The 26,718-nt window shown below is 42.4% G+C and overlaps 3 protein-coding genes across 4 annotated transcripts in view; 1 reads left to right on the top strand and 2 right to left on the bottom strand.

Annotated features, from left to right (window-relative positions):
* Positions 1–8: 8 nt before the first annotated feature.
* Positions 9–4,741, bottom strand: c16h6orf62 (chromosome 16 C6orf62 homolog). Its single transcript, XM_041955993.1, has 5 exons — positions 3,138–4,741; positions 2,796–2,972; positions 2,579–2,704; positions 2,048–2,182; positions 9–1,341 (listed from the first exon to the last, which is right to left on the bottom strand). Exons 1-5 carry the CDS (start codon positions 3,264–3,266, stop codon positions 1,216–1,218), a joined length of 693 nt encoding a protein of 230 aa, XP_041811927.1. The 5' UTR covers positions 3,267–4,741; the 3' UTR covers positions 9–1,215.
* A 142-nt stretch (positions 4,742–4,883) lies between these two features.
* gmnn (geminin DNA replication inhibitor) lies at positions 4,884–9,042 on the top strand. The gene is made up of 7 exons (XM_041955857.1): positions 4,884–4,927; positions 5,300–5,371; positions 6,613–6,714; positions 6,880–7,033; positions 7,134–7,216; positions 7,647–7,757; positions 8,084–9,042. Exons 2-7 carry the CDS (start codon positions 5,315–5,317, stop codon positions 8,276–8,278), a joined length of 702 nt encoding a protein of 233 aa, XP_041811791.1. The 5' UTR covers positions 4,884–4,927; positions 5,300–5,314; the 3' UTR covers positions 8,279–9,042.
* Positions 9,043–11,443: 2,401 nt separating this feature from the next.
* Positions 11,444–26,718, bottom strand: part of ripor2 (RHO family interacting cell polarization regulator 2) — a 58,222-nt gene continuing 42,947 nt past the window's right edge. For both annotated transcript variants that reach the window (XM_041955128.1, XM_041955129.1), the window contains exons 7-22: positions 23,799–23,948; positions 23,389–23,452; positions 23,049–23,092; positions 22,623–22,748; positions 22,228–22,376; positions 21,534–21,663; positions 19,754–20,503; positions 18,981–19,162; positions 18,690–18,852; positions 18,434–18,566; positions 17,455–17,616; positions 16,248–16,403; positions 15,487–15,689; positions 15,293–15,376; positions 14,574–14,664; positions 11,444–14,190 (exon numbers count right to left, since the gene is read on the bottom strand). In XM_041955128.1, the coding sequence (XP_041811062.1) occupies positions 14,090–14,190; positions 14,574–14,664; positions 15,293–15,376; positions 15,487–15,689; positions 16,248–16,403; positions 17,455–17,616; positions 18,434–18,566; positions 18,690–18,852; positions 18,981–19,162; positions 19,754–20,503; positions 21,534–21,663; positions 22,228–22,376; positions 22,623–22,748; positions 23,049–23,092; positions 23,389–23,452; positions 23,799–23,948 (2,688 nt within the window). In that variant the 3' untranslated portion in view covers positions 11,444–14,089. The remainder of the gene's footprint in view (positions 14,191–14,573; positions 14,665–15,292; positions 15,377–15,486; positions 15,690–16,247; positions 16,404–17,454; positions 17,617–18,433; positions 18,567–18,689; positions 18,853–18,980; positions 19,163–19,753; positions 20,504–21,533; positions 21,664–22,227; positions 22,377–22,622; positions 22,749–23,048; positions 23,093–23,388; positions 23,453–23,798; positions 23,949–26,718) is intronic.

Raw genomic sequence — 26,718 nt, 5'->3', positions numbered from 1 at the left:
TGTTGCTTTCAGAATTTGCACTGTATTGGGATATGCTCAGCAGTATTGATTTGAGAATCAACAGAAAAAAATCCAGAAGTTACACACATAATACCCTTTCAATTGAACACACTGAATCAACAAGGAGCAAAATTATATGTATTGTGTGCTTCATATTCTTTGACAAAAGCCTGCGAAACCCAATTTTAAATTTGATGAGCGTGGCAGCAAATTATCAAAATTTTAGTAGGTCAAATTAAACAAAAATCAATTAGCTTTCAGCAACTTCTGTTAAGTGTGTTAAACATTAAGTCACCATATCGGTCTCTCACCAACCCACATTCCAAATAAAACAAAACAGCAGATTTCAGTAGCTTAAATGAACGGTGCATGAACGACGGCTTGAACGGTGACAATGACCTTCAACATCTAACCAACATGTCTCAACTTTGTGTACAATGCCTTTCAAGTCACTCAAGATTTTTGCAAAGGCCTGCCTAGCATGTTTCAGAGGAAAGCAAATGACACAAAAACATTTTTAAAAAGTCCAGCAAAAAAACTAAGGCGGTTTATAAGAAGCAATACCTACACCATATGACTTGACAAATATTGTTCATCTTGTTTTCTTCACTTATACAGGTGTTTTAACGCCTATTCACACCTGTCCCTTGGTCAAAAGATTGTGTAAAGTTGTTCTAGAAACCCTATTGACATTACAAACAAGCTTTAACAATCCTTTCTTATGACAACAAGGATATAAAAACACGTCCATCTGAGAACCACCGTGAAGACATGTGTATTGTTTGTTCCTGCTTTGATGCAACATAAAGAGTTCCTTCAATGACCGGTGCTGTTGACAGTGTGGCTCCAAGAGAACAACCAACCACTCAAAATCAATGTTCGTGCAGGTTCAAATAAACAAAACTGGATGAGTGAGTAAGAGGGAATGAAGAGGGAGTGAAATTAAAAAAACAAAACGGGGGAACCAATCCAAAAATGGCAGAGAGGAGAAGAGGAACATTGGGAGTGTGAGGGGAAAAACAAGGATGGAAACTGATTCAGCTTCAGGTCAGGGAGGGGAGAACGAGTAGGTAACAAAAAAGGAGGGATCCAAGCACAAGTTCAAATCTTTTAAAAGGAAACGGGTGGAGATGAGTACATCAATTTGCTTCTGAAGGCTTAGGCAGGAGGGAGGGGAAGGGCTTTTCCCTATGTGGCTGAGTGTAGCAGAAAGCCTTAATCTGGCATGTATGGGCGGAGGTGATCCTCGATGTCTCCCACACCCCAGCAGGTCAGCTGGTCCTGGGGCAAGTAAAGGCAAAGGCTGCACAACTTGAAAACTGTGGCCTTGGTTTTAGGAGTCTGCAAAAGAGGTGGACAGAGAACATTTGTGGTGTTACAAGTAGTGGTCGACCCGATGTCTGGCATTTTGAGAAAATTGCCATCTGCCGAGGTCTGTGTTCACGAGGCAGATAAAACAAAAAACGTCCGCAGACATGTCAGAGACAATATTTTTCTGTATTCCGGTGAATAATGCATTAGTGTTAAACAATGTTTATTGGGACCAAAAATAAAAAGATGCTGCTGGGTGCCACTGTTTGCACCACACTTTTTTTTTTAAATTCATCAAAGTTTACCATTCTCTCTCAGAAACAAGGAGATGCTTCTATCTGCTGATAAATACTGTTGATAAGTGCACTAAAATGTTTGTACATAACTTTTTTCTTTTACAAACTTTAGTTTTGTGATTACCTGTGTACATTTATTTATTTTTTATTAAAATAAGTGCACTGCAGACAGAGTGAAGACCTACTTAAGCACACAGACAATGCAGACATTAATATTAGTGTCAGCAATTATGTCTCATTTGTTATTACAGTTGTTTGATTTTATCAGATGCAAAACAACAACATGATATTGGCATTACATATTGGCCATATAGGCCGCCCTGCTCTCTACATATTGGCACTGGCCATTGAAAAACACATACCGGTCAACCACTAGTTAAGCTGTCTGAGGTTTCAGTGTATCACATCAGTAACATTGTGATTTCAGTGGACTGACTCACCTGTAAGTGCTGTCTATCCGTGAAGAGAAATACAGACTGACTTGGGTTGTTCATGACCATTCCAGCCTTGTCTTTACGACCCAAAGCATGCAAGCACTGCTTCTCATAGTCTCCGTGATGAAATTCAAACTTGGCCTGTAAATCACAGGATAGACTTACGAGCCAAGAAGTACATTTCGTTACATCCAGACTAGGGGTGGGTTAATACATATATCACTTATTCAAATTTCTGTTTTTGCAACATGTAAAACGGTCTACATTGTGAAAATCAAGTAATTGCAAGGCACACAAAAATGTTACTTTAAGTCTTAACTTCTACCATCTTTGAGTTTTGTGTGTGAAGATGTCACTTTGTACTCTGGGGAAAATGTGATGATTGTATTGACTAAACAACTGATTATTCTACAAAGTAATCAGAATATTAATTGATCATGAAAATAATTGTTAGTTGCAGCCATAAGTAGAATCAAATTAACAAGAGGCTTCAAACATTTATATCCAAAGTATTTTGACGACATGCCAAATTCTGACCTGAACAGGCCTAAAGGGTTCATCATCGGCCCCCTTCCATCTGGAGAACAGCAGACAGACAATCTTCTCAATATCGTTGCGTGGCCAAAGGATGAAGTCCATCTCCTGTGTGCAGCCTATCACATCCTATTAACATGAGAAGGAGGAACAATGTAAAACACAAGTGTACACCGTCTTCTTCAAGTTATCCTCCTCCTAAGATGGTGCACCGACTTACCCTTCGCATTGACTGGTATCGGGGTGCATGTAGTTGCACAACATCTTTTTGCAGGAGTTCTATTGAACTCTCGAGAGAGTAGCTGGAATCCCGCACACCTCGTAGGATGTTTTCTTCATAGTTGTTGGTCATCACTGGTACCACTTCAGCTACCTCGAAAAGTGCAGACTTCTTCTTCTGTAAAGACAAAGAACAGATACACACATATCTTAACTCATTGCTCAGCCATGGTCATATAAGGAACAAGTCTGATTTAACACAGAAGACAATTATGTCATGGTATAAGAGTGTGGTTTGAGATTTGTCAATTATTACTGAATTCTTCCATTTTCACTGACAAACCTTTTCTTTGAAAACGAAGGCTATATAAATCTTGAAGTCAAACTGATCAGCCAAAGATTCCCTTTTCTTCCGAAGTTGAGCTCGAAGTCGATTTCTTGTCTGATTTCTTCGTGAAGTTGGGTCCCCCATGGTTAGATTTTAATAGTAGTGTCTTCCTCTCTTGTGCAGAATATTTTGGCTACACTCTCTTCTTTTATTTATACGTTGGATAAAGGATGGAGCTAGCTACCCTTTGCAGAAACGACGCATCAAACAACTCTAGGCTAGATCTGTGAATTACCAACTATCTACCAACTGAAAAGGTCAACAAATCAGAAACAAAACTAAGTCATTTTAATTTCTGTAAAAGGGCAGTGTTGAGGAGGGGAATGATCAACAAGCTAAGACTACATCTCCTTATTACTTGTTCATGAATCCATATTTTAAGACATGACTTTTAAGCCAAATTAGCTTTTACTTCAACCTGCCATCCGCAAGGGATTACAACAGAGATTTAAATTAAAGAGCAAATCAGATTTGACAAACTTTTCTTCTGTGTTACTGAAATCAACAGAAACGGCTGCTACTTTAAAAAACCCATACCGGCAATATATTTTTGCAAGTGAAATTGAGAAGTACAGAGACTAGCAAGCGGACAAATATTCTATTGTTTGGGTCATTTCAAAGTCCCTCATCCATGACTGTCATTTTGTGTTTGTTTCTCTGTAGAGACTGCGTTATGTGCGTGTTACAGACGGATTGGGGATACAGACGAACATGGCAGGTAAATACAGATGCCAGGAGATGTTGGCACCGGGTAACATCGAAGACTACTGCGAAAGTACCTTGACATTTCCTTGACTGTTACTGCCACTCATTTGGCCCACGGCCTGCGCTGCTGCCACGGCTGATAGTCATGATGTGGGCGTATTTTTAGCACACTAGCTAAGGTGAGCTAGCAAGCTAATCTAGGCATTCACTTCCAACACTAACTAGTAGTGAACCAACGCTATAGCTACATCTTATCTTCTGACTGATTGGCTTAATTGAGGCCTATATGTGGTCGGCTAGCTAGCGTACAGTCATCTTTCCACGCGTTTACATTTTCTCGTCTGGTTCAATGTGGCTGCCAGTGCTGTGAGAGTCAATAGACCTGCGGGGCTGATTGACTAGCTGGTTTTGCTTGTGCTCAGCATTTTAGCTCGGTATAATTTGCTTCAGTCGTGTCTTGTCAACAGCTACATCGACAAAAATCAGCCAGGGAATCAATAGCCAACCAACGACGAACGCTGAATGGCGGAATAAACCTTAGCTAAACAAAATCTCCCCTTTCCACGTCTGAAGTTTCGAGGTGTTTGCTGCGCTTGTTTTCTTTCTCTTCTTTTCGTCAGTCGTCACAACCTCCGACTCGCCCTGCTGCATGCCATGTCAAGATAAATCGACAATCCAGCTGAAATCCTCCGTTCTTTCAGTCGACATGTGGCGTGTTCTGTCTCCCGGCGGGCCCATATTTAACGGCGTGTCGTCCAACGTTTTTCCGTTTGGTTTCTTTGTGTGTTTTCGGGCAGCTAATAATGGCACAGACGGGCTCGTCTATCCACAGCCTCCCCAAAATGGCTGCACAGTCAACTACAAAGATGTGACGTGTGTTGACATGTGACCGCACGAGGAAAAAACAACAGCACGAAAAAAAATCCTCCTCGTGAGTGGCTCGTTTACCACGTGATCCGGTGGGCGTATTTAAGCTCCTGGCGCGAGATCCACAGAAAAGAGAATAAGCAGTCTGAATAACGAGGTGCGCCCCGCCAACGGTGAGTCAATTTACCTTTATCTGCTTTAATATTGTCTTAATTCTCTCCACTTCTGCTGCTCATTAAGTACAACTGACGGCAGCTACATATGTGTTAATATTGGCCTGTATTCGCTTAAATGGCTTTACGTTTAGCTTCAGTTGGCCTTTTGTACCGCAACGTTTCCGACTGAGATGCCGACGCATTGAACGTTAAACTAATCTAAACAAAATGACGCTGTCTCATTTCAAGTAACACACGTTTCACAATCAGCGTTGCCGCGTTTAAATCTAATGTTAGCAGGCAATTGCTAATTAAAGTTTAAGCTAGTTTTATTTTGGTTGTTTGTCTCAAATGTTTGCCACTTTCTGTTCTTCTCTACTTCCCCCTCAGGTCTCTTGAAAGAAAATGAGCTCCAGTGGAAAGTTAAAACACAGCCGCCAAATGTCGAACGAGAACATAAAGGTGAGTAATTCGTTTGTTCTCGGTTTGAAATGTGTTCCTTCAGATCAGCATCCATCGTATTTTAACTCGACAGTAAAATGTTTAGGACTGAGTTTTAAGGTAAAATACACAAGTTACTTAACGTATTATCAAAATATCTTGTCATTATCGTCACACGCCATTTTTTTTTAAACGTAGAACGAGCAGCTGACTAGATCTCTGTATCTATTGGTGAGACCAGTAAGAGGTCAAATCAGGCAGTAAATGACGTACACTTAAGACCAAAAAACAAACTTCTATAGAGGGCAGAAATGATGTGTACACAATCTCGTACACTGGAGGTTTTAAATGTAAGCCAAGCAGAGTGCATGTGGCATCATTCAAATTTCAAAGACCAGAAACTCTTGAATGTGGCACAGGTATGAATAACAAAATCAATGACTTCTGTTTTGCTGCTTTGATTTCAGTGCTGTCTTACTGGGAAACTTGAACAGAGCTGGGCAGCTGTTAAATTAGTAACACTTGCTTCTATGACGAGTAGAAATTTCTGATGTGAAAAATAAAGCTCATTCGAGCAGGCTGAGACTTCAGCAGTGAAAGGAGACTAAAATCTGTTTTCCACGGCAAGACACTTTAACTGCATATTTTTTGGCTGAGTATTAGTTGAAGAGGTGAATGAGTCTGCTGTGATTGATCAGACCTATTTTGGGTTGGACAGGTCTTAGCTCCTGCAATTTAAACAAGCAACTGAGTTTTAATTTAAGTTACTTGAGGGACAGCCATGTGTAGGCTCTACCTCAAGTAGTAGACGTTGTCTCCCTTGCAGCTCAAATTTGCCAAAATGGGACCCTTTTATAGGCATGAAACACACTGTTTTGTGGCGCTGTGGCCAAACATTAACAAACTGAGCTTGCTGGCTGCCCTGTAATGAGCCTTGAGAATAAACTTTCCCACGGCTCTGTCCCTGTTCCCACACCTGTGGGCCTATTGCACATGGCAGCAGTGCTGTTAAACCACTTCACTTATGCTTTCTTCCATGGTGACAATGTAAATAAAGTAAAAGCATGAAAAGTGATTCTAAGCCCAGATGAATAGAGGCTTTGAAAATGAGAACACAGGTCATTAGTTTCCCATGTGACTCAGTCTTGCATTTCTCAAGATCCGCAGAGGAAGGGGTTGGGATATTGCCTTTTTCTTTACTCTCTCATATCTGCAATTTGTGACCTACAGATCAGTAAAGTAAAACTTCGGTTGTCTTCCAGAGCTTTTTCACACCCTCTCAAAAGGCAATGGGAACCCCTAGACAAACCCTACAGGTCCTCCAACCCTCAGCTATCAACAAAGATTTGGGAAGGTCGGCTCAGGTATGTGGTGGCTTATTCCTGGATATCATTTGATTTGGGTGTCTATATTGAAAGTTTGCAGAAGATCAAAACTTTGTATAGTATTGTTCCACTGGCAGAACATGTGATCTGTAGATGTCTTTCAAACATTTCAACCCTGCCTCTTAATCAGTTATCTCTTTTTAGATGGGTAAGGTCATTCCCAAACGGAAGCAGTGGAGTGCAGAACAAACTAGAGGCCCAAAGAGGGTGAAGGTAGAAGTCAAATCCACACAAACTGAAGAAACTCAGTGTTTGACAGATGGAATGTCCAATGAAGTGTATGAACTTATGGTCAGAGGTAGGCTGGGATTCATAATCAAAGCACTACATATTACAAGTTCTGAAATCTCCACCAGAAATTAATTTATCTTGAGTTTAAAGTAATGTTGCTGTTGTAGAAACACCGCCTTCCACCTACTGGAAAGAGGTAGCCGAGGAGCGTCGGAAAGCCTTGTACAATGTTCTACAGGAGAACGAGAAGGTGAGTTAATCACTGAGAGAAGGCTAATGTTTAGCTTTCAATTGAGCTGTTCCCACGCTCCCACTGAGCCAAGCTGGCCCCAGTCCAGCTGGAACTGAGTGTTGTTGTAACTCTGCACCTGAATACTGATTGGAATAGGTTTATTTGCCTTTCTGAAAGCAATTATACTGAGATGCCCATTCTGTAATTAAAGCTGCATGTTCATTTTGAATGGATTATTTGAAGGTCTGAAAGTTCAGCCCAACAACCTAAAATGTTTTTTTTTTTTTCTGAATTTTGTCAGTGATTAGTGTTATTTGTAAGACATTATTCTGAAGAGGATTTATTAATAAAGCAGCACATTTATGCAGTGGTTCTGCTTTTATGCTTCTGCTTTTTCATGCTTTGTCTATGCTGCTTAATGAGACAACCTTTTCCCCCCTCAAACCAGTTACACAAAGACATTGAGGCCAAAGACGAACAGATAACAAAGCTCAAATGTGAAAATGAAGAACTGGTGGAGCTGGCACAACATGTACAGTATATGGCTGATATGATTGAGGTAGGTACACTGGTATGAGTCTCATGCCCTGATGTGTGGTCTGATATTTTGTGACCACTTCATTTTAATCACACACTTGTCATATACTGGTAGATGACCTGGTTTAAATTCAAGCCTTGCTGTAAACATTTGCATGCTGCATATTTTCTTAAGCCAAATTCTTAATTGAGTATATGAATGTCACAGTCAGATGGGTAAATAGCATCACAAAGAACAGAATAAGTAAACTTAAATGAAGCTAAATGTAGACTGCCTTGAGGGACCTCTCTTGGTACTTGTATGTAAACCTGATTGCCTGATTGCTTTTTTTTTTTCCCCTCCCCAAGAGACTAACTGGGAAGAGCCCTGACAATCTGGAGGAACTGAGGGAAATGGCCCTTGATGTGGATGATGACGATGAAGACAACAGTGAAGTGGCAGGTCAGAGCGAGGAAGAAGACTCTAGTTTCAGTCAGAGTGATCCTGAGGAAGCGGAGGCCTCAGACAATGAACAAGCTGGACACTCAGGACCACAAGACTGACACAACTCGTATGTCGTGGGATGTTTGCAGATTTTAGCCAGTGCGCTTTGATGTTACAAGTGGTCATGCATTTAACTAATCTGGCCTTCGAAGCAATCTATGAATGTCATTTTTTTGAAATGCCTCCAACTTTATTTTCAGCCTTGAACAGATGGGGGGCTGCTTTTATTCTTTTAAAATTATTGTAGCTTTTGCTATACTTGTCAATTCTTGTTCAAGTAAAGAGGCTTTCAAAACTAAACCAGTATTTTTTTCACATAACACATTTTCTCATGTCTTGGAAAAAGCACAGGTGTAAATTCAAGCCCTTTGCTGACTCCGCACAATGTGTCTGCTTTAAAGCTTGAGTTGGATGTTAGACTCTTTGTTCTGTACAAGGATGCCCAAAGTTAATCTTGGCATCGTATTGGGTGAAGTTTGTTTAGACCTTGTTCATCTGCTGTAACATCTGGGAGGTTGCTGCCACCTGCTGAAGCAACTGCACCCTCAGACTCTGCAGACTTGTCCATTAGATCTTGAACAGAGGCATCTGCCCTGTCACCTGCAGCAGCATTAGTGGCCTCAAACATCACCCTTGCTTTTCCTTTTTATGACAGGTCCAAAATGTGTGCTGTGCAAAAAGCCCACTGAGGTGATTTTGCCCCAGATGATAGTGCTGTATTGACTGCCAGATGTAGCCTAGAGCATGGCCCTCAAGTGTTTTGTTTTAGACTGTAAAAATGTGCAATGTTATGGCACTGTTGTGTACATAAAGCATATGTAAAATAAACACTTTTTTTTTAAAGATTGTTTGTAGTATGTTTTTAGGCCTATGAATCTTGTCATTCAGTGGATGCTGAATGCTTGTGGCCGCCATGCACTTTTCAGTTGGTTTCATTTCTAATTTGTTAGAGACTGAACAACCAATCACAGAAAGCAAAGCCTTTTTTGTTTCCTACCCATGTTAGTCATCTGGACCTCCCAGATTTATCTGTTTAGAGGGTCTGGGAACCCCTGGAGTAACATACCTAACTGTACTGTATAACTTGGTTAAGACTAAATCCACCTCAAACTGCAATAGTAAAGTATTAAACATTGTTGCATCAGTACTAACAGCTTAACCTCCCATCAGTCATAGAACTTTTTGCAGAATATGTACTTTTTTATTTTAATACTTTTATATGTAGCTGTGCAATGGGGGGAATAAGTATGCAACTCTTATGTGCAAAAGTCTGGTGATTGACTGACTGGGCTGTTCCAACACCTTATTTTCTTCCTCTGGAACCAGTTGAGTCTCCTTTGCAGGGTGGTTTGGGTTGTTGCCCTGCTACAAGGGCCACACACATCTCATCCTCATTGCCCTGGTGGATGGAAACAGATTCTTAGCTCCATACCATAATGCTTCCACCTCTGAACTTCATTGTTTTTAGGATCATATGCAGAGCCAATTCTCCTCTAAACATGGAACATTGTATATTTGTACAGAAGTTCGATTTTTGTCTTGTTTTACCGTACTGCAGTCTGTTGTAGCAAACTTCAAACAAGTTTCAACAGGATGGCTTTTTTATATATAAAGTGATGGAATCTTCTGGGGTGATCATGGATGGACACGGTTTTGGTGGAGTGTACTGCCTTTTGTTTTCTCTGTGACGACAGTACCTGCTGCCTCTGTCTTTCTGGAGCGTTGTACGAGTGATCCTTGGCTCTTGGACTGCTCTAACATTCTGATTACTTGTTTATAAATCTTGCGAGGAGCTCCTGTGTGTGGTTGGTTGGTGGATTGATGGTCCTTCCGCTTGCAGATCATGGCTCCAGTTTTGCTTATAGGAGTGCAGAAATGCATTGGTGACCAGTGCCATTGCTATGTTGCTTAACGATGTTGGAAAAGCTCTCCAGCCATCATGAGATGTTTGTAAATCAGATATTTTACTGCGTTTAACAGCAGCTGCAATTGCATTTTAGTTACATTTAAAAGGGTTTCTACAACATTGCACCTCTATAGACAACTCAAATCTAACTGAATGCATGAATAAACACTACATCTATATGTTTTTACCTATCATTAAACCCACAATCACTTGTTTCACAAGGCACAGATATTGTTTTTTTCTTCTCTTGCTTTTCCCTTTCCTCCCTGTCCTGTCTTTTTTCCCTCTTTTTGCTTCCTCCTTTGCTTTCTTTTCCTCTTTTTTCATTGCCTGTTCCTTGTCAGTCTTTTCAGCTCCCAGAAACAGAGACAACATGCATAATAATGAGTATTTTCTCTTTTAAAGGCTAAATCTGAACCTGAAACAAGCTGTTTCAAGGACAAGGACCTTGATCTCCCTCCATTTGGCTCACTTTGATGCGCCACTGCTCCTCCATCATTCTGCAGCTCCCTCTCAGCTCACCTGAACTGATATTGCAGCGTTGTCAGCTTTATTTTCCACTCTGCCTCCCTCTGGTTGATCTCTCTTTCTTTGTCTTTCAGGTTCAGGCTCTCTCCAAATTCTCTGCTTTAAGAGTCGTCCTCTCAGGTGATCAGATCATCCTTTGCAGGATGACCTACCTGTCAAAGTCCTCCTGCAGAGATGGAGCTCTGCAGCTTCCTCCTCCTGTCTCACAAAGTCGCTGTCGCGCTCAGCGTTTAAGGACATCAAAGTCGTGTCAAGGGTAAGTTTGATCTCCTTAGCATCCTTCTCCCTCCCTCCCTGTTTCACTCTTTCAAGAATATGTTTTGACACCTCAATCAGCTTCTGAGATGCCTCATTTGACCTTTTTTCCTCATTCACCTTCATTTTTGTCTCCATCTGCCTGGCTCTTACTGATTGTAGAGCCTTCACTATTTTCTCTTTCTCCTGCTCCCAACTTGACTCCTCAGTGGCCCTCTGCTCCCTCAGGGCAGCGTTTTCAGAGGCCAGCTCCTTGATTCGTTGATTATGTTCCTGTTTTCTAGACAATGCTGACTTGCACTTCAAGTGACTGAAATACACAAATGTATTTCCAGATACTGTGTTGTTGTCGTAGTACTGACGTTTTTAAGTAGTTGCGTTGCAGTCTGAGTAGTTTTTGCTTTGTTGCCACTAAGAGATGCCACTTCTGTGACATTTTTGTGCCCTGAATATTTAAAGTGAAAAACACAGACAATAAATTTAAAGACAAACATCAAGCATTTAAAAAAAATCCCAAATTTTGTGGGTTCAATTATGCAAAAATAAACTTTATTGCAACTTTTGATGAGCAGAGGAAATACTGACAATGGAGAAGAGTAGTATGCAACTAAATGGATCAGTACGGAAGCTATTGACCACAGAGATGGATAAAGATCAATTCCAGCTAAGTGTACCAAGTTATTCTTAAAACCACTCTCTAGATAATTGTGCACATTTTTGACAACTCGTAGTTTGTGGTGATTAGGAATTCAACAGCCTATGAATCAACTTGACTTAACACTGGTCAACTGCAAGTTTGTAAAAAGAAAGCAGCTCACTCCAAAAAAACAAAACAAAACAAAAATGATCCAACACTGGATCAGCGGGTGAATTAAGATACTTTACCAAATACTGTAATGTTATTCACATCAGGGAAGAAATAAACATAACTGTTACCTAAAATATGGACCATGTTTTGCAAAAGGATGTATAGAAAAAAAAAAAACCCACCATCTTCAGGTTTTAGTAGCAACTTCACACATTTACAGATTATAATACAAAAGAAAAAAATACATTTCATAAAAATATTACCACTTGTTTTTAATCAATATGGCTTTTGGACTGTGCAGTTAGAACCAAATGACAAGATTCATATATTATGGGTTTGTCTTATTTTTAAGTTGTGCTTCTAAACATAAGTCTGAGTATTCTGGCCAAAATGTAAATGTTTTGAAAATACATTCTCCTCAATGAATTATGAGCTCTTATTAAAAGATCATTTTAAAATTAAGTTTTCCTTTGGTTACAGTAAATGTTAGGTAATAAAGTAACATTTCTAATATATAATGTCCCATTATGTCTGGGACCTTTTAGGGAAAAGAAATCTATAATACTATTAGACTATTAGCAAATCTTAATCTTCTCCAAAATAATAATTTATCGAATATAATTCATTCAAAATAAACTCCAATTAAAGTTAAGCATGAGATCATTTGTATGGTGATAGCATGGAGGCCTATTTAAACGATAAACAATATTTCAAATACTAGACCTGCTCCAAAGTAGAACATAAATACACAATTCATTTACATAACGATGCCATCTGCACTATAACAGTATAACTCCAAAGAATATTGGAATTACAAGGAGTAAATAATAAATAAGATGTGTGAACAAATGTGAGTTGTGTCACTGTGCGCTAGCACAAGACTCAGTAGTACAGTTACAGTGAGAAAAGTTGTAATTGGGCGCTTATCTTGGGCCAGTTTTCCCACATTACAGCTAAGATGCAGGGAAGTAAAACAGACCCAAGACATACCGAACAGAACACTTCATTCTGCAGCTTCTTATAGAAAAAAAAAGCTTAATTTCTAATCTATTAGCTCACATGCTGTATGGATGTGCAGTTAGCCAAATCTGAGGCTACACCTTGACTCAGTCCAAAGGATCCTCCTCTATGTACAGTTATTGGAGAAAGTGCACGATCGCGATCCTAAACCACGTTTATTGCCCTCGTCTGGCTTCGTACCTGGTAGGAAAAATACATTAACAAAAGAGTGTATTTGTGGAACTCGACCATATCAAGGCTCAAATGGTCAAAGCTGACTTTATCAAATGTCCTCTCATGTCAGCTGGGTGCAAAAACAGTCACGTATGTACAGAAAAATTGCACTTGTTCAACTGCAAGTATGAGAAAACTGCGATTTAAACTGAGTGAGTGAACCTTGTGCACTGTGCTGACCCGCTTCACCTCTGCCCTTCACTTTTTCCTCCACTGGTAGAAGGCTGAGGTCGAAATCTGTTCGAGGCCGTAAACTGCTGTTAGACTGGAGTTTTTAAACCGCAACACAACTTCCTCTTAGACGCCATTCTCAACTCATTAATGGTCCTCCGTGCCGCAAAACACACATCTCTCAACCATACAAGAATCCCTGAAACTCAAAATGGAACGTACTAGAAAACGGAACTTAAAAATATATTTTAAATACAAGCACATATATTACACCAGCTGTGTAAAATATGCCATATTTACAAGCCGTACAACAGTGCAAATCTTCCCGAAAGCACCAGAAAACATTTCTAATGCAAAACCACCAACTAAAACATGTGATAAACAGAGATTACACAAAGATCATAGTTAGTATATTGCGTGACACAACTGACTCTGTAACAATCAAGATGATAATTAACCAGTGAGCAGGTGATACGGGTGTTGTGTGCAGTGGTGGGTAGCTTGTTGACAGAGGCTATGTGAAGATGCATTGCTCGATTTGCAGTATCCACAGTCTTTGGAGCGGCTTTCAGCGGCTTTGTGTCCAGTCAAATTCTCCAGTTAGACTCAACGTGACCGGTCCGCCTGGCTCAGAAAGCAGGGAGAGGAAGGGAGGGTTCGGGTTCTGACGGTGGAGGTGGTTCAGGACTAGGAGTGTAAGTGTGTATGTGTGTGCAGGAGGGGTACAGGTTGTGTGTCTTTGTGGTTAAGAGGGTTTGTTTGGTGCTAGTTCCTTTTAGGCGGCAGTATCAGTAAAAACATTGATCTAATGTGGAGATCCTTTAGTCTGTGCCATGAAGCAGATCAATAAAGTGATCAGTCATTATCAGCCCTGTGAGGTGTGCAGTGTGGGGCGAAGCTGAGGGGCAGCGCTGTCCTCGGAGGTCCGGGCTGAGATGTCGTTTGTGATGTTGTCGGTGGCACGGCGGCTCAGAAGGCAGTGGTGACGGCGTTTCCTCGCCGCGTCCCCAGACGGATCATCTCCCCCGGCACCGTGTCCAGCTGCTCGTACGCCAGCCGCCCCTCCTCACCTGCAAGAAAACACAAGGTTACCCATAAACACTGATAACGGGTGACGATGGTGTCACAGTAAAGGCGAGTGAGGTGTGGTACCACTCAGTGAAAAATGAACAGCATCTGCACACTGGATTCAAGCTTGAAAAACTTTATGTTGACGATGGAGACCCGCTGGAACTCTTACCTTTGTCAGTCCAATGTTTTAATGGGTGTAATCCAGTGTGCATCATCAGCAAAGTAAAACGAATGTGTTTTGATATCCTACTGTACAAACTGCATTTATGTACATCTGATAGTAATACATAGATATAGATAGATATAGAAATAAAAGTAAGGTGTATAAGTGTAGCAAATGAATAACCGAGCCACATTTGATTCCCACAAATTTGTTACTCACCAAATGTGAGCAGGGTTTCTATGGCGACGTGGCGAAGCTCTTCATCGGCTGAATCACACAGTGCCACGACCGCCCTGATACTCTCTACTGCCTACAGACAAACAGAAAAGCTCTGTTTAGAAATTCCTCTTTTTTCATGATGGTACAATGATATGTTACAATACATACCTCCTTAGCCATCATCACACGTGAGATAAAGAAGAAACAGATCATTTTTGTGCCTGACAAGTAGCTCAACCTCTCACATGACTGCACGACAAATCAGTGGTATTTTTAGAAAAAAGCCACCAAAAAGCAACTAAACAGTTGTTAAGTAACTAACAGAATACCTATATACAACATAGTAGTAGTGTGCAGCTTATCTCCGTCCTGGCAGTTGGGGGTGGATTTATTGCTGGTGTCCATGTGCTACAAACCTACATGCACCTAGCAGGAAGTATCCCTCTGTAATTCTGGAAGCCACCACTCGATTTGACTTCAGACTGCTGAAGCTTCATATCAGCTTCGTCTGAACTGAGCATTTTTGCACAGAATGACTGCATGCTTTGTCCTCAGTCTCTTACATTGCTGTCATGTTAGGAAGAGATCTCTTCACAGCTAGTAAACAGAGGAGGAATGACTGCAGTGGCCAGCAGCTTGTTTAACAAACATACAGCATGTTAAGCAACACGCTACAAAAAAAAAAAATCCAAATCTAGGTCAGCATAGTGGCCACTGACCTGCAGACAGCTGAGAGCTGAACAGGCCGCCCTCTGGCTCTGGCCTCCTGCCTCTGACAGCGCCTGGGTGTAGCACTCCACTGCCTGCAGACACACACAGAAACATTCAAACGAGGCTTGCGGCAACTGTCAAGACTATTTTAAAGTGTCGTTTACACTCTGTGAACGTGCTGCCTGTCTTCAGCGCGACTCACTCTGGTCCGGAAGTGGCTGCGTGACGCTCCAGAGGAGAGGTAGTCGGCTGCCGCCTTGTTGACCTCAGGGTCCTCTGCAGTGAGCAGGGAGGCCAGGGCCCTCAGGGTGCTGCTTTTAGGCCACAGGGATGCCACAGGCACCTCGTCCAGCTCTGCTAGACACCGAGAATAATCCCCACTGAACAGAGTCTCTGCAAACACATCTGAGAACAACGCAAACAGAAACGTGTCAAACATTTAAACATAACATGGTCTGTAGAGCGTCTTTTCTGTCCCCCTGGCATGCTTCTGATCAATATCTTTTGAGTTTGTTTAAAAAGGGTGAAATCTGCTGAAGAAAACACTCCATTTTTTTCCTCCTCTGCAGTGACGCATAATCTGCAGTGTTTTTATGTGTTGTCTCTCTTTTTTCTATTGATTTTACACAAAGCCTTTCCAAGCTGTTCATGTTGCAAGAGGACCTTATTTTCTATTAACTGATCATCAGAGTCCTCCTGCAGCATGCAAAGGTTTGGATGCTTGTAGACAGAAGGTGAAAGTTGGTTTAAATGATCTGCCTAAAAAATAAAAAAAGGTATATTTGGTGAAAATCTGTACAAAATGAATCACATATATTGAATAACATCACCTGAATGATTCACAGTCATCCCTCTGAGTTGTGGTGGAGGGATTTACATGACTCAGACGCAGAAAGGTGAAGAGTTACTACAGTCAGTATTAATAAGACTTAAGCCGCCCAGTGTCACCCCCCTTTTGCTCACCCTCTCTGGCCAGGTGCAGCAGGTGTGTCTCCATGTCCTGCACTTCATGCTGTAAGATGTAGCTGTGGAACTGAAACACAGTCAGGACATCCTGGGAGAGCGCAGCCGCCACCAGATCGCTCCTGTCCACCATCTCGCCCACGACGACCCCGACCACTGGAGGGAAGAGACAGAAATCTGAGAAAACTGTTTCCAGGTGTTTAAGCAAGTTTAACATGATCAGTGCTGGAAGAAATATTCAGATCCTTTACTTAAGGTACTTATCAATACCACACTGTGAAAATACTCCACTACAAGTAAAATCCTCTATTCCTACCCTTACTTAAGTAAAAGTATGTAAATATTATCTGAAAAAAATTAGGTATCAAAAGTAAAAAAACTCATTATGCAGTAAAATAGTCCCAGTCAGTGTTTTATTATTATATGTGATATTTTTGGATTACTATTACTGATGCATTAATGTGCATGTTACATTTTACTGCTGTAGATGTTTGAGGTTGAGCTCATTTGAACTACTTTATACACTGTTTAATCTACAGCAATGCATCATATTCTATAGTGTGGCTGTCCTGTGAGAACCATGTATCTCTAAAAAGTCAACTTTTCATGAGCTGAGAAAAACAGCCTGTTTTCAGCTTTGTGACGATGCACGTTCCAGCTGATTTAGTTTTTAAAAAAAAGATTGTTCATCCTTCAGTTTAGCAGAAAAGTTCAAATTCAAAATCATTTGGAGATACATGGTTTTCATTGGACTAAAAGGGTGATTGTAATTGATTGGAAAATGTAGTGGAATAAAAAGTGCAATATTTCCCTCTGAGATTTAGTAAAGTAAACATATAACGTTGCATAAAATGGAAATACTCAAGTGAAGTACAAGTACCTTGAATTTGTACTTAAGTACTGTACTTGAGTAAATGTACTTTATATTTCACCAGTGCAAATAATGCTAGTAACTCTGAATTCATAGTCTATTCCGTTTATTCTCTTTAATGTAGAGTATTCTGTTTTTAATGTTTTTCAACCATATTATATTTTTAGCAACTACAGTGATCTAATGTCCCTCAGGGACAAATTTAAAACTGATTTACAAACCAAATGAATGACTCAGTTGAAACAGTTATGAAAAACATAGAAACAAGACAGAAAAAATGTGATGTTAGGTGTGACCTCCGGCTTGTTTGCAGAGAGAAGACAGAGATGATCCAACCTGTGTCGGCGCTGTGTGGGTGTCCTTCCTGCAGCACTGCGGTGTAGCGCTGGTTCATGTGTTTGAACACTCTGTCCAGTGTGGTGTGGAAAAGTCCAGCAGACCCGCTGCACTCTGACCACAGAGTCATCAGCTGCGGGCGCTCTGCGAGGCCCGGCAGGACTGAGAGAAAAAGAAAAACCCACAAAGGTCAGCTACTAGAAACCAAACAAGGTCCTTTTAGTTGCCTGGTAAGAATTTTATATACAGCACTTAAATAATAAGACAACTCCAGTGAAGCCAGTGCAGAAGTGCCTTAAACCCGCATTTTTTTAAGGCCTGTAGTGGGTTGCTCCACTAGTTGCAAAAAGAAGTTGGATTGTATAGAAGTCTATGGGAAAATGACCCTACTTCTCACTTGATTCATTACCTCAGTAAACATTTTCCTAATAAGTTTATGGTCTCAGTCGCTAGCTTCAAGTCTTCGTCAATACAGCATGATATTCATTTTGTAAATGATGCTCCTATTTAGGGAAAATGCTTTAGGGCCTGGCTACACAGTGACCTGTCACTCAGGATAGAGACGTAACAATGTGTATCCGTAGCACTGTAAACATTTATATTGCTGGGAACTTTTTTTTGGCTGTTTTCGTCTTAGAACTTTGACCCTTTCGCAGTGTTTGTGTGAAAAGTTATTACAACATTTTGGTTGCCTAAAAATGTCTTGTTCAGCATTCGGTTGCACTAAAAGACACTAAGGAGTCGGCATTGGTAGTATCCCAATTAATATCACAGTTAACATGACTTATGGATGCACCTTGTTAATCAAGCTAGAGCAAGCATTAGTTGATGACTTAGTTCCACTCTCTTGTCCAAATATGGTCACTTCTGCCTCAAGTAGCGATGGCCAAAATGCCAAACTCTTGGCTTCAAAACAGTAGGGCACGAACCAATGGGTGCTGTCACGGTGGCTACGTCCACTTCTATGGTTGGTACCTACCATCAGCGGCAGATGTAATGGTGCCCAGTCTGTCCACACTGATCTCTGCTAGCTCTTCCAGCAGCTCAGTCTGTGCAGACAGTTTGAAGAGAAGACTGCGACGCTGCCACACACCCACCCCGCTGGTCAACAGCTGCCATTACAAGAGGAAACAAAGTTGCAGTAAGCAGCTGACACGACAAACAGAAATAAAGTCAACTATAAAATTGATTTAACTTTTATAATCAAAAGTGTCAGATGTGATAAGGAGCTCCACCTGTATAAGGTGATTACAGTACTGCAGGTGGATGACAATAGCCACGTCCAGGTTCTCGTTTCCAGTGGTGAGAGGGAGGGGGCTTCCTGCCACGCTGTTGCCCACCCCGGTGTCCTCTGTCAGGGCTTCACTCAGGTGCCCTCTGGCTTCTGGATGCTGAACCCTAAGAGCGGCAAGTACCCAGAGTCACCACTGAGTGGCAGCAGCACCACACAGAGCTGTAATCTCCTGTGCGATAAAAATGGTTTTCAACTGAGTGCTGCTACGACACTCCGCCCGTCTCCAACTCACCCGATCCTCTCTCCGTCTGTGTCGAAAAGCGGAGACCTCTGCGGGATAGTGAGAACGGTGTTATCATCTCCAGTATCCTCATCATCGAAGTCAGAGGTGTTGAGGAAGTCGAAGCTCTCCAGGGCACTCTCCACCGTCAGACTGAGGCTGGACGACCGGCTCCTGTGACCCGGGAGGCGACACTGAGAACAGGAAGGCGGAGGGAGAGATGGAGGGTGAATAACCTTTTACAAATGTAGCCACAGTCGATTCCATGTAGCTGAAATGGTTTCAGATTTTGATGCTTGCTGTTTTGACAGACGACTCAGGCCAAACTCGCAGTCGGCATTTTTAGGTCATTCTTTATCTACGTCAGCATTCATTCAGGCAAACGCAGAGATGAAAAGCACAGGACAGCACAGCAGATGATTTAACTTATTGCTTTTGATTTCTGTAGTCAATTATTGGTAATTTCAAGTTATAATTTTCTTTGTCAGAGGCACTACAGAGGACAGCCTCTTTAAAATAAAAGCTCCAAGTACAGTAAAAGGTCTGTTCATCTGTTATGAAATGATGCATTTAAACATTACCCCACCAAATGTTACACTTTCATGTTTTCTTTTTACATGTCAATTTATTTTTTGTTTGATTGATTGATGAGGAAACCAAGTAAAAATAAACAAAGAAATAAGTAAATATATATTTAGCATTTGCTTGAAAGTAACATTCCCTGAAACCACTCCCATATGAGACCACACATTTAAATTAGAAAGGGAGACAGAGGCGTTCGGCACCTTGAGCAGGTCCTCCAGACGCATCACTTCCTGCTCCAGGTCCTGCAGCTCCCGGCAGCGGTGAGTCAGTGACTCCAGCTTCAGCAGCAGGCTGTGGATGGCCTCCTCCAGGCTGCTCTCCAGGAAAGCCCTGCTTCCCTCTCCTGCCCAGCTCAGGCTTCCTCCGCCCTCCGTAGAGCTCCCACTCGGCGGCACAATTTCCGAAGAAGTCAGCCTCTTCACGAGCTGCCTCGTCAGGCTGCCCGCCTCCTCTGTGTCCAGTTCCACAGGTTTCAGTTCATCAGCGTGGTCTAAGAAAACATCCTCTGGAGCCACTGTGGACAGGTGGCCGTCAGAGCAGAGGGACAGGACAGCTGAACCGCAGTTGGAGCTAGAATTTCTCTGGGACTCTGTGCGCTCCCACTCAGAGTCCTCTGCTACCTCGGCTTCATCGCTGGCGAGGCTGGCACTGGTGGCCCTGCTTCCTCTACTACCCGTCTCCCCATCCTCTTCATACTCCTCCTCCTCTTCCTCCATTAAATGCTCCTCTGCGATAGAGTCCTCCCTTGTTGGGAGGATTTGTGCAGGTGACAGGTCTGTCTCCGGAGGAGTGACTGTGATCTCAGGGTTGGACTGGCCCGGGGAGTGGGAGCTCGGGGCGGGGCTGGGGCTGGGCGTGGAACCAGAGGTGTCGGAGAAGGTGAAGGAGAGACGTTTGCACTCGGCCACGCCGCAGCCGCCGTTCTCAAAGACATCGTCTGGTAAAGTGGACTGAAAGGACAGACAGGGGAGGAAAAACTGAGATATAGCTTGAAATCAGTGCATGTAAGACAAAAAAGAAGAAAAAGCTCTCTCAATTGGAAAAAGAAATACTTAAAACATCCACGCTAACTCCATTTTTCTCTTTAAATTCTTATGACCACATCTGATCTAAGTCACATGAAGGTAAATCTGAAAAACAGAGCAAGAACACAAACAGCTTAAAGCATGTCATGCAAATAAACATGCAAACAGCCACACATGGCATTCTGCAGCCCACAGAGAGGGACTGACAAGCCCAAGTGTGTCCATGCCCATCATGTCAATGAGGTAGGGGGCACACAAAAGTCAGGTTAGGAGGGTTGAGGGGCCACAACACACTCACATAGACCTCCAGACTGGATTTGGGCCTTGGCCGGAGTGAGGCCAGGTCACCAAACGAGCGACTGCGCCTTAGCTTCTCTAGCAGAGTGTCTCGGAGCATGTGCAGGAAGGAGAGGCGCTGGCGCTCCACGGGATAGGGCCGCCACTTCTTTACACAATGCACGCAGGCAAATAGGACAAGGTGTTGGGTATTTGAGTGGGGGTGGGTGAGTGAGATACAGGAGGGATGGATATATTTGTAAAGTGGGACAGAGTGTGGGTAAGGGGTTTTGATGTGGAAATGCAAAGGAGAGGAGGATAGCAGGGAAATGGGTGAGGGTTAGTTTAGGGGTAGCACTACTGTCGCTAACATACAGGAAGCATGATGCATCAACAGAAGATGCCATGATAAAAATATCCATACAGTAGGGTGCAAACTCAGGTTAGTGTGCAGAGACTACGGAGGTGCACGAGACAAAATGTCATATTTTGCATCAGTTCAATCAGTTATAATACTAAAAAACACAAAAGTTTTCACACTTTCCTCTGGCCTAGATGGTGATTTACATTGATTTGAAGGAGAAACAGCAGCAGCTGCTGTTCCCACTTCTACAAACTACAAAACCCCACAAAAACTTCTGTCTTCCACTGCAAGCTAAAGGAGGTGTGTCAGACTCACAAAGAAGGAGGTGTCCTGGAAGGTGGGGGTCTCCGGCGTGCCCTGGCTGTAGACCGACACTCGTCTCTGGAGCGCCGTGGCTTTGCTCACGTTGCCAGACGACAGAGTCAGGTCCTCGACATCGAAGGGGCTGGATGAAGGAATGAAAACAAGGTAGTTACATGTGCTGAAAATTTGATTTAATTTATTTGGTTACGTCAAACAGCATTTATTTGCTCAGTTAACTTCCAAAACATGTAATGACACGATTTTCCACCAGATGGCAGAAAACACTAAGTAATGTTGGCTGAATTTAAAGCTTTGGCACTGATAACAGCCAATGATTGAGATACTGACTGAGCATGAATCCAAATATCTATAGAAAGCATCACTGTTGAAAGGCTCTGCCGGTATATCTGACTGAAATGCTGCTAATCCAACATTTATCGTCTCCACCTACCTTCAAAAACAAAAAAAAACAATAATGTAATCAAAGTCAAAGTCAAAGTCAGCTTTATTGTCAATTCTGCAGTATGTACAGGACAAACAGAGAATCGAAATTGCGTTACTCTTCAACCCTTTGTGACAGGACATATATTAGAAAAGAGATAAATAAAAAACTGTACAATCTAAATAAAAACTGTACAAACTAAGTAAGTAAAAACTGTACAATCTAATAAAAACTGTACAAATTAATGCATGACAGTTGACTTACTACCACGTGACCTCCAGGTTGAGTTTGATGGTCCCCAGGTCGTTCACGTCCACAGCCACTACCTGAGGCATGGCGGTAAACAGCTCCTTGGTCTCGCAGATCACGCTGCCCACCAGCATGTGGGTGGCCAGGCCCTTCAGCTCCGTCACCTGATCGGGGCCAAAGACAATATTTATTTACCGCTCAGGTCAGGAAAATAACAAGGTTGAGGTTCTTCTGACATCAGCACATAAGTCTGGTGACACCAGCTGCAATTAAAGGTATATTATGCAGGTTACTGCTTGTAAGCAGTGTCCTGTTTTTTGTAGCTTTCCCTTGGATGCATGCTGCTAAATCTGATTTTTTATTTTTTTTCAACTGAGTAGAAAGTTAGCTTATCTGGATTTCTACAGTACCTTGATGTTGATAAGATCAGTGATGAGAGGCATGAAGACCATCTCATCTCCATCCCAGCTCTGTCTGGAGTTCACTTCAATCCTTCCCTTCAACTTCCACCGCTGGCGACCGTACCGCATGAAGATCTAAAGGAAGGGAAGGGAGGGCAGTGTACGAAAAGGAAGAAGTGAGCCTGAAGCCAGAGAGAGGACACAACAACTCTGACAGCCTCAGAGTTTAAACTCAATTGCAACATTTCCCAATAATGGAGCTAAGACGGGGCACATCTTATTCCACCAAACTCTGACTTGGAATTTTTTGCTTGAGCTAAAAGCATAAATTATCCTAATTGTTAAATAAATGGTTTTCACACATGGATTTCAATATGAGAGTCGAGTTGTTCTTAACAGCCCTGTGTTATGTAGAATAAAAAAAAATGCACTTGCCTCATACTGGTCTCCAGGACAGAGCCTGGCAAAGCCTGCCAAACCTATCAGAGAGAAGACGCTGATTTTTAGAAAACATTTGGACAGGATACGAGGAGAAGAAGCCAAACAACCTCTTTGGTTTTTAGGTGATTTTAGTATTTAACTGTGAGATTTACAACATGCTCATGTGCTCTTGTCAGGGTGCAGTGTACCACTACAGTACAGTGTGGACAAACTCCACAGGCACATTACGTTTTGAATAAAGTGTCAGTAATAGCTATCACTAAAACCTGGTTGTAGTGAGTTCTTGCGTCTTCTGAGAAATGGGTGTCAGGATGTGAGTGGGTTTATTCCTCACCTTTCATTTTGATGTGAAACTCTCCGAGCAGGTTCTCCAGTTCGCTCTCGAACGTGGCCATGTTCTGTTGAGGGGGGGGGGGGGGGGGTAAGACCGATCACATAAACAGCCCTTTGTCTCACACGGCGAGAGCAACAATAATCATCAAGTTATCTTGAGAGAATCCGACAAAGCCAGTCAACATAAAGGTGCAGAGGAGGCAGGGCGGCCGGTCTAAGCCCTCAGGACAGGTGACGACAGGTGTGTGTGTGTGTTATTGGGATTTAAAGCTCATTCTGGAAGTGTTTGACTACACATGTCAGTGTTTACAGATGACAGTGCAAGCAGTCATCAGTGCCTGTGCGACCCACCGTTTAACGCATGTTGTTCGACTCTTTTATTCTTAGATGAAATGATGCGTATGTCTGTACCTCAGTGTATTCCTTATAGCGGCGGTTGACCTCTGCGATGCTCTCCTTGGTGCCTTTCGTGGAAGGGGAGGAGGAGAAGGCCTGCTTCATCCGGCTGGCACCTTCCCTCAGACGGCTCTGGATGCAGAAGGCCTCGTACAGCTCGTCCACCTGAAAGCGCACACAGAGTCCCCCCATCTTTAATAAATGTTCCACAAGGACACGGACGTGCATTCACACACAAACTTTCACGTTCATTAGCACACACACGCACACACACGCACACGAGAGAGAGAAACTTCTGCACTAATGAAACGAAACAAGTCTTTGAAGTTTGAAACCCTCCATACGTTACATCAAAACATCCCTGGGCAGGAAGCAAACTCCTCAAAAACCTTCCAACTGCCATCTAAATTATTCTGGATGTGTTCACATCTCGCTGGGATTCATTCATGGATGCTCAACACAGCTTTGGGCTCGTGCAGTATTTAGTAACTTTTATCAACGGGTCTTCATCCAGAGCAGAAACAGGCATGATTGAGAATGAAACACCGATGAAACGTATAAAAGACGGTCTACATGGCAGGTTAGCATGTGAGCAGATACAGCTGGTATGCATCAGTGTAACCGTAGCCTCCAGTGGCACACGCCTATGCTGTCCCAGTAAGCGACCCCAGTGGGACACTCCCAAAGCGGGGAGACAACAGACGGCGTTTAGAGCTCATTTGGAGACGTCTGCCCGACTTCAATTTGCGGCACCAGCCTGATGTAACCAAAACCCACAGGGAACGAGTCCATCAACATCCTGCTGCAGCACCGAGAGCTGAAATGTTGGGAGTTTCCGCTGGATTGAGCTCATCATGATAAGATGATGTTGTAACCACAGCAGCGATAGTTGAGAAATTCACTTTTCTGGAAAGCGAAAGGTAGTGGAGCTTGCAGCTTGCCGCTAGCATGGCTAAAAATAGGTGCAATTCCTTATCAAACAAAACTGAGTTCAAACGACAGGAAAAAAAATTCTGCGCAATTTCTCCCAGAAACCGCAATCTACCAGCAGTCCAGCTTTTCAGCATCCTGTCTGTCTAATTTTGGGGCTTCCTGAATTCACATATGATCGGAATGGCAGCCGGGCAAAAACAAAACACCTCTGATGAGCCTCATCAAAGGGAAATATTGCAGCCCGCCTGACGAGAGCCCTGAAATATTGATGCCTCGCGCTCTTTATGGCTCTCATTAGGGAGAAGCAGGAGAAAATGGGCCATTCGGGCTCCTGTCGTCCTGACTGCTTCTCTGAGTGTTTGTTTGTGGATCTTTGTGTCTGAACCGAAGGCTGCCAGCATGTTTTTGTGGGAGCACAGTCTGTGACTGTGCATGAGGACATGTTTACATGTATATGGAGAGCATGTTGTTGATGTGGTGGGTGGGCAAACAAGGGAACCTAAAAGAAAGTGAAAGTGCAGTGTCTGTTCTCAAGGATGGGTAACGTTGCCTGATGATGCTATAATAACTTATCTTGGCTCACATACAAAAAAAACGCCACCTACTCCACCAACCAGCCCCCACCCGCCCCCGCCTGGGACCCAGCCCCGTCTGTCTGTCTGTGGTATGTGGTGTATGTGGCGGGGCTGCAGCAGCTGAGCTGAGCCAGCTATAAAACACCCTCCGACCACAACTGTTATTCTCAGCTCTCTGATTGGTGTGGAGCTGGTTCAGAGCCACCAATCGACAGCTTTAACACATGTTTGTTCACAACCAGACGAGGCACAACATGAGCAGTGGAAGCTGAGCCGAAATCATTCATCCAAGTGAACTTTTGCACTGATTAAATGAGGAAATACTACAATACTGTACTCGTTAATGAGTGGACAACTACAATGAGCTATTCATTTGGAGAAAATGATGTGCCCCTGGAACAAAATTGGGCATTCAAAATTGGGATGATGAATACCCATCATTCTTCTCAGGCAATCAGTAATCATATCATTATCAGCTAATTAAGCTATTTTTTGCCCCCAATTACAATAGCCCCTTGCTGCCTTCAAGGAAATGTCCTTCTGAAGGTCAGCCAAGCTCCACTCCAGAGGACTGCCATCAGCATATTGCGACGCCTCGGGCACGTATCACCCCAGAAAAAAGAAGAAACGCAAAAGGCAAAACGCAAACAAAGAAAAGACAGAAACCTCCACACAGGCAGATGGATAAAGTGTGATTAAAAAAAAACAAAACAACATATACACATGAAAGCAGAGAAGAGCCTGGGCACCAGAAAAAGGAAACGCTAATGATCGTGCTAGCTAATACGCTCCTATTTGTGTCCACCGACACAAATACACACACAGGCATATGTTATATGTACTTAATTTCATTCATCTTCCTCAGTTTTTGTACAAGTGAAGATTTTGTCATGTTTTAGGAAAAACATTCAATTCACTTAATATTTTCTGGGTTTTTCTTAGTTTTCAATGAGTATGAACTGAATATTTTTGGGGTTTTGGACTCAAACACCGTGAAGGCAAAAACCCACAATCAATAAGACAAAGCATAGATCAGTGTACAACTTTATATTCACAACCTTCCTAACATGAATAATCGAATAATTCTTTTTTTCCTCATTTTCCATGTGAATTAAAAACACACCAGTGCACTCATTTAAAGGGATATTTCACCATCCTATAAAAAAACCCACCTGAACCATCTTAATTAAGTCTTACCAGATGTGACGAGATATCAAATGTAAATGTATTCTACATTCAGTCCTCTATTGGACACAGAGTTCCTGTATTAATTACAGCTAAGTAGGATGACAAAACCTGCATGGCTCAGACACCCAGTGGGGGATTATGGGAAAATCTTTATTGGGGAATCAATTATACCCAGGGTGAGGACAACATTGTGCTCACATTTATTAAGGGTGAAATATCAATTTTAGCTCTTATTTCTT

This window comes from Chelmon rostratus, chromosome 16, assembly GCF_017976325.1.
Source record: "Chelmon rostratus isolate fCheRos1 chromosome 16, fCheRos1.pri, whole genome shotgun sequence".
Taxonomy (NCBI): domain Eukaryota; kingdom Metazoa; phylum Chordata; class Actinopteri; order Chaetodontiformes; family Chaetodontidae; genus Chelmon; species Chelmon rostratus.
This window is presented reverse-complemented; position numbering and strand designations above follow the sequence as displayed.

Bases quoted from the DNA above. Each gene is read 5' to 3' on its own strand.
- c16h6orf62 (XM_041955993.1), bottom strand. From the start codon at position 3,266: ATGGGGGACCCAACTTCACGAAGAAATCAGACAAGAAATCGACTTCGA. The intron at 2,973-3,137 runs GTTTGTCAGTGA...TTGTCTTTACAG, and splicing joins CCTTCGTTTTCAAAGAAAAG to AAGAAGAAGTCTGCACTTTT. The intron at 1,342-2,047 runs GTGAGTCAGTCC...CCTCTTTTGCAG, and splicing joins CGGATAGACAGCACTTACAG to ACTCCTAAAACCAAGGCCAC.
- gmnn (XM_041955857.1), top strand. From the start codon at position 5,315: ATGAGCTCCAGTGGAAAGTTAAAACACAGCCGCCAAATGTCGAACGAG. The intron at 5,372-6,612 runs GTGAGTAATTCG...GTTGTCTTCCAG, and splicing joins TGTCGAACGAGAACATAAAG to AGCTTTTTCACACCCTCTCA. The intron at 6,715-6,879 runs GTATGTGGTGGC...ATCTCTTTTTAG, and splicing joins ATTTGGGAAGGTCGGCTCAG to ATGGGTAAGGTCATTCCCAA.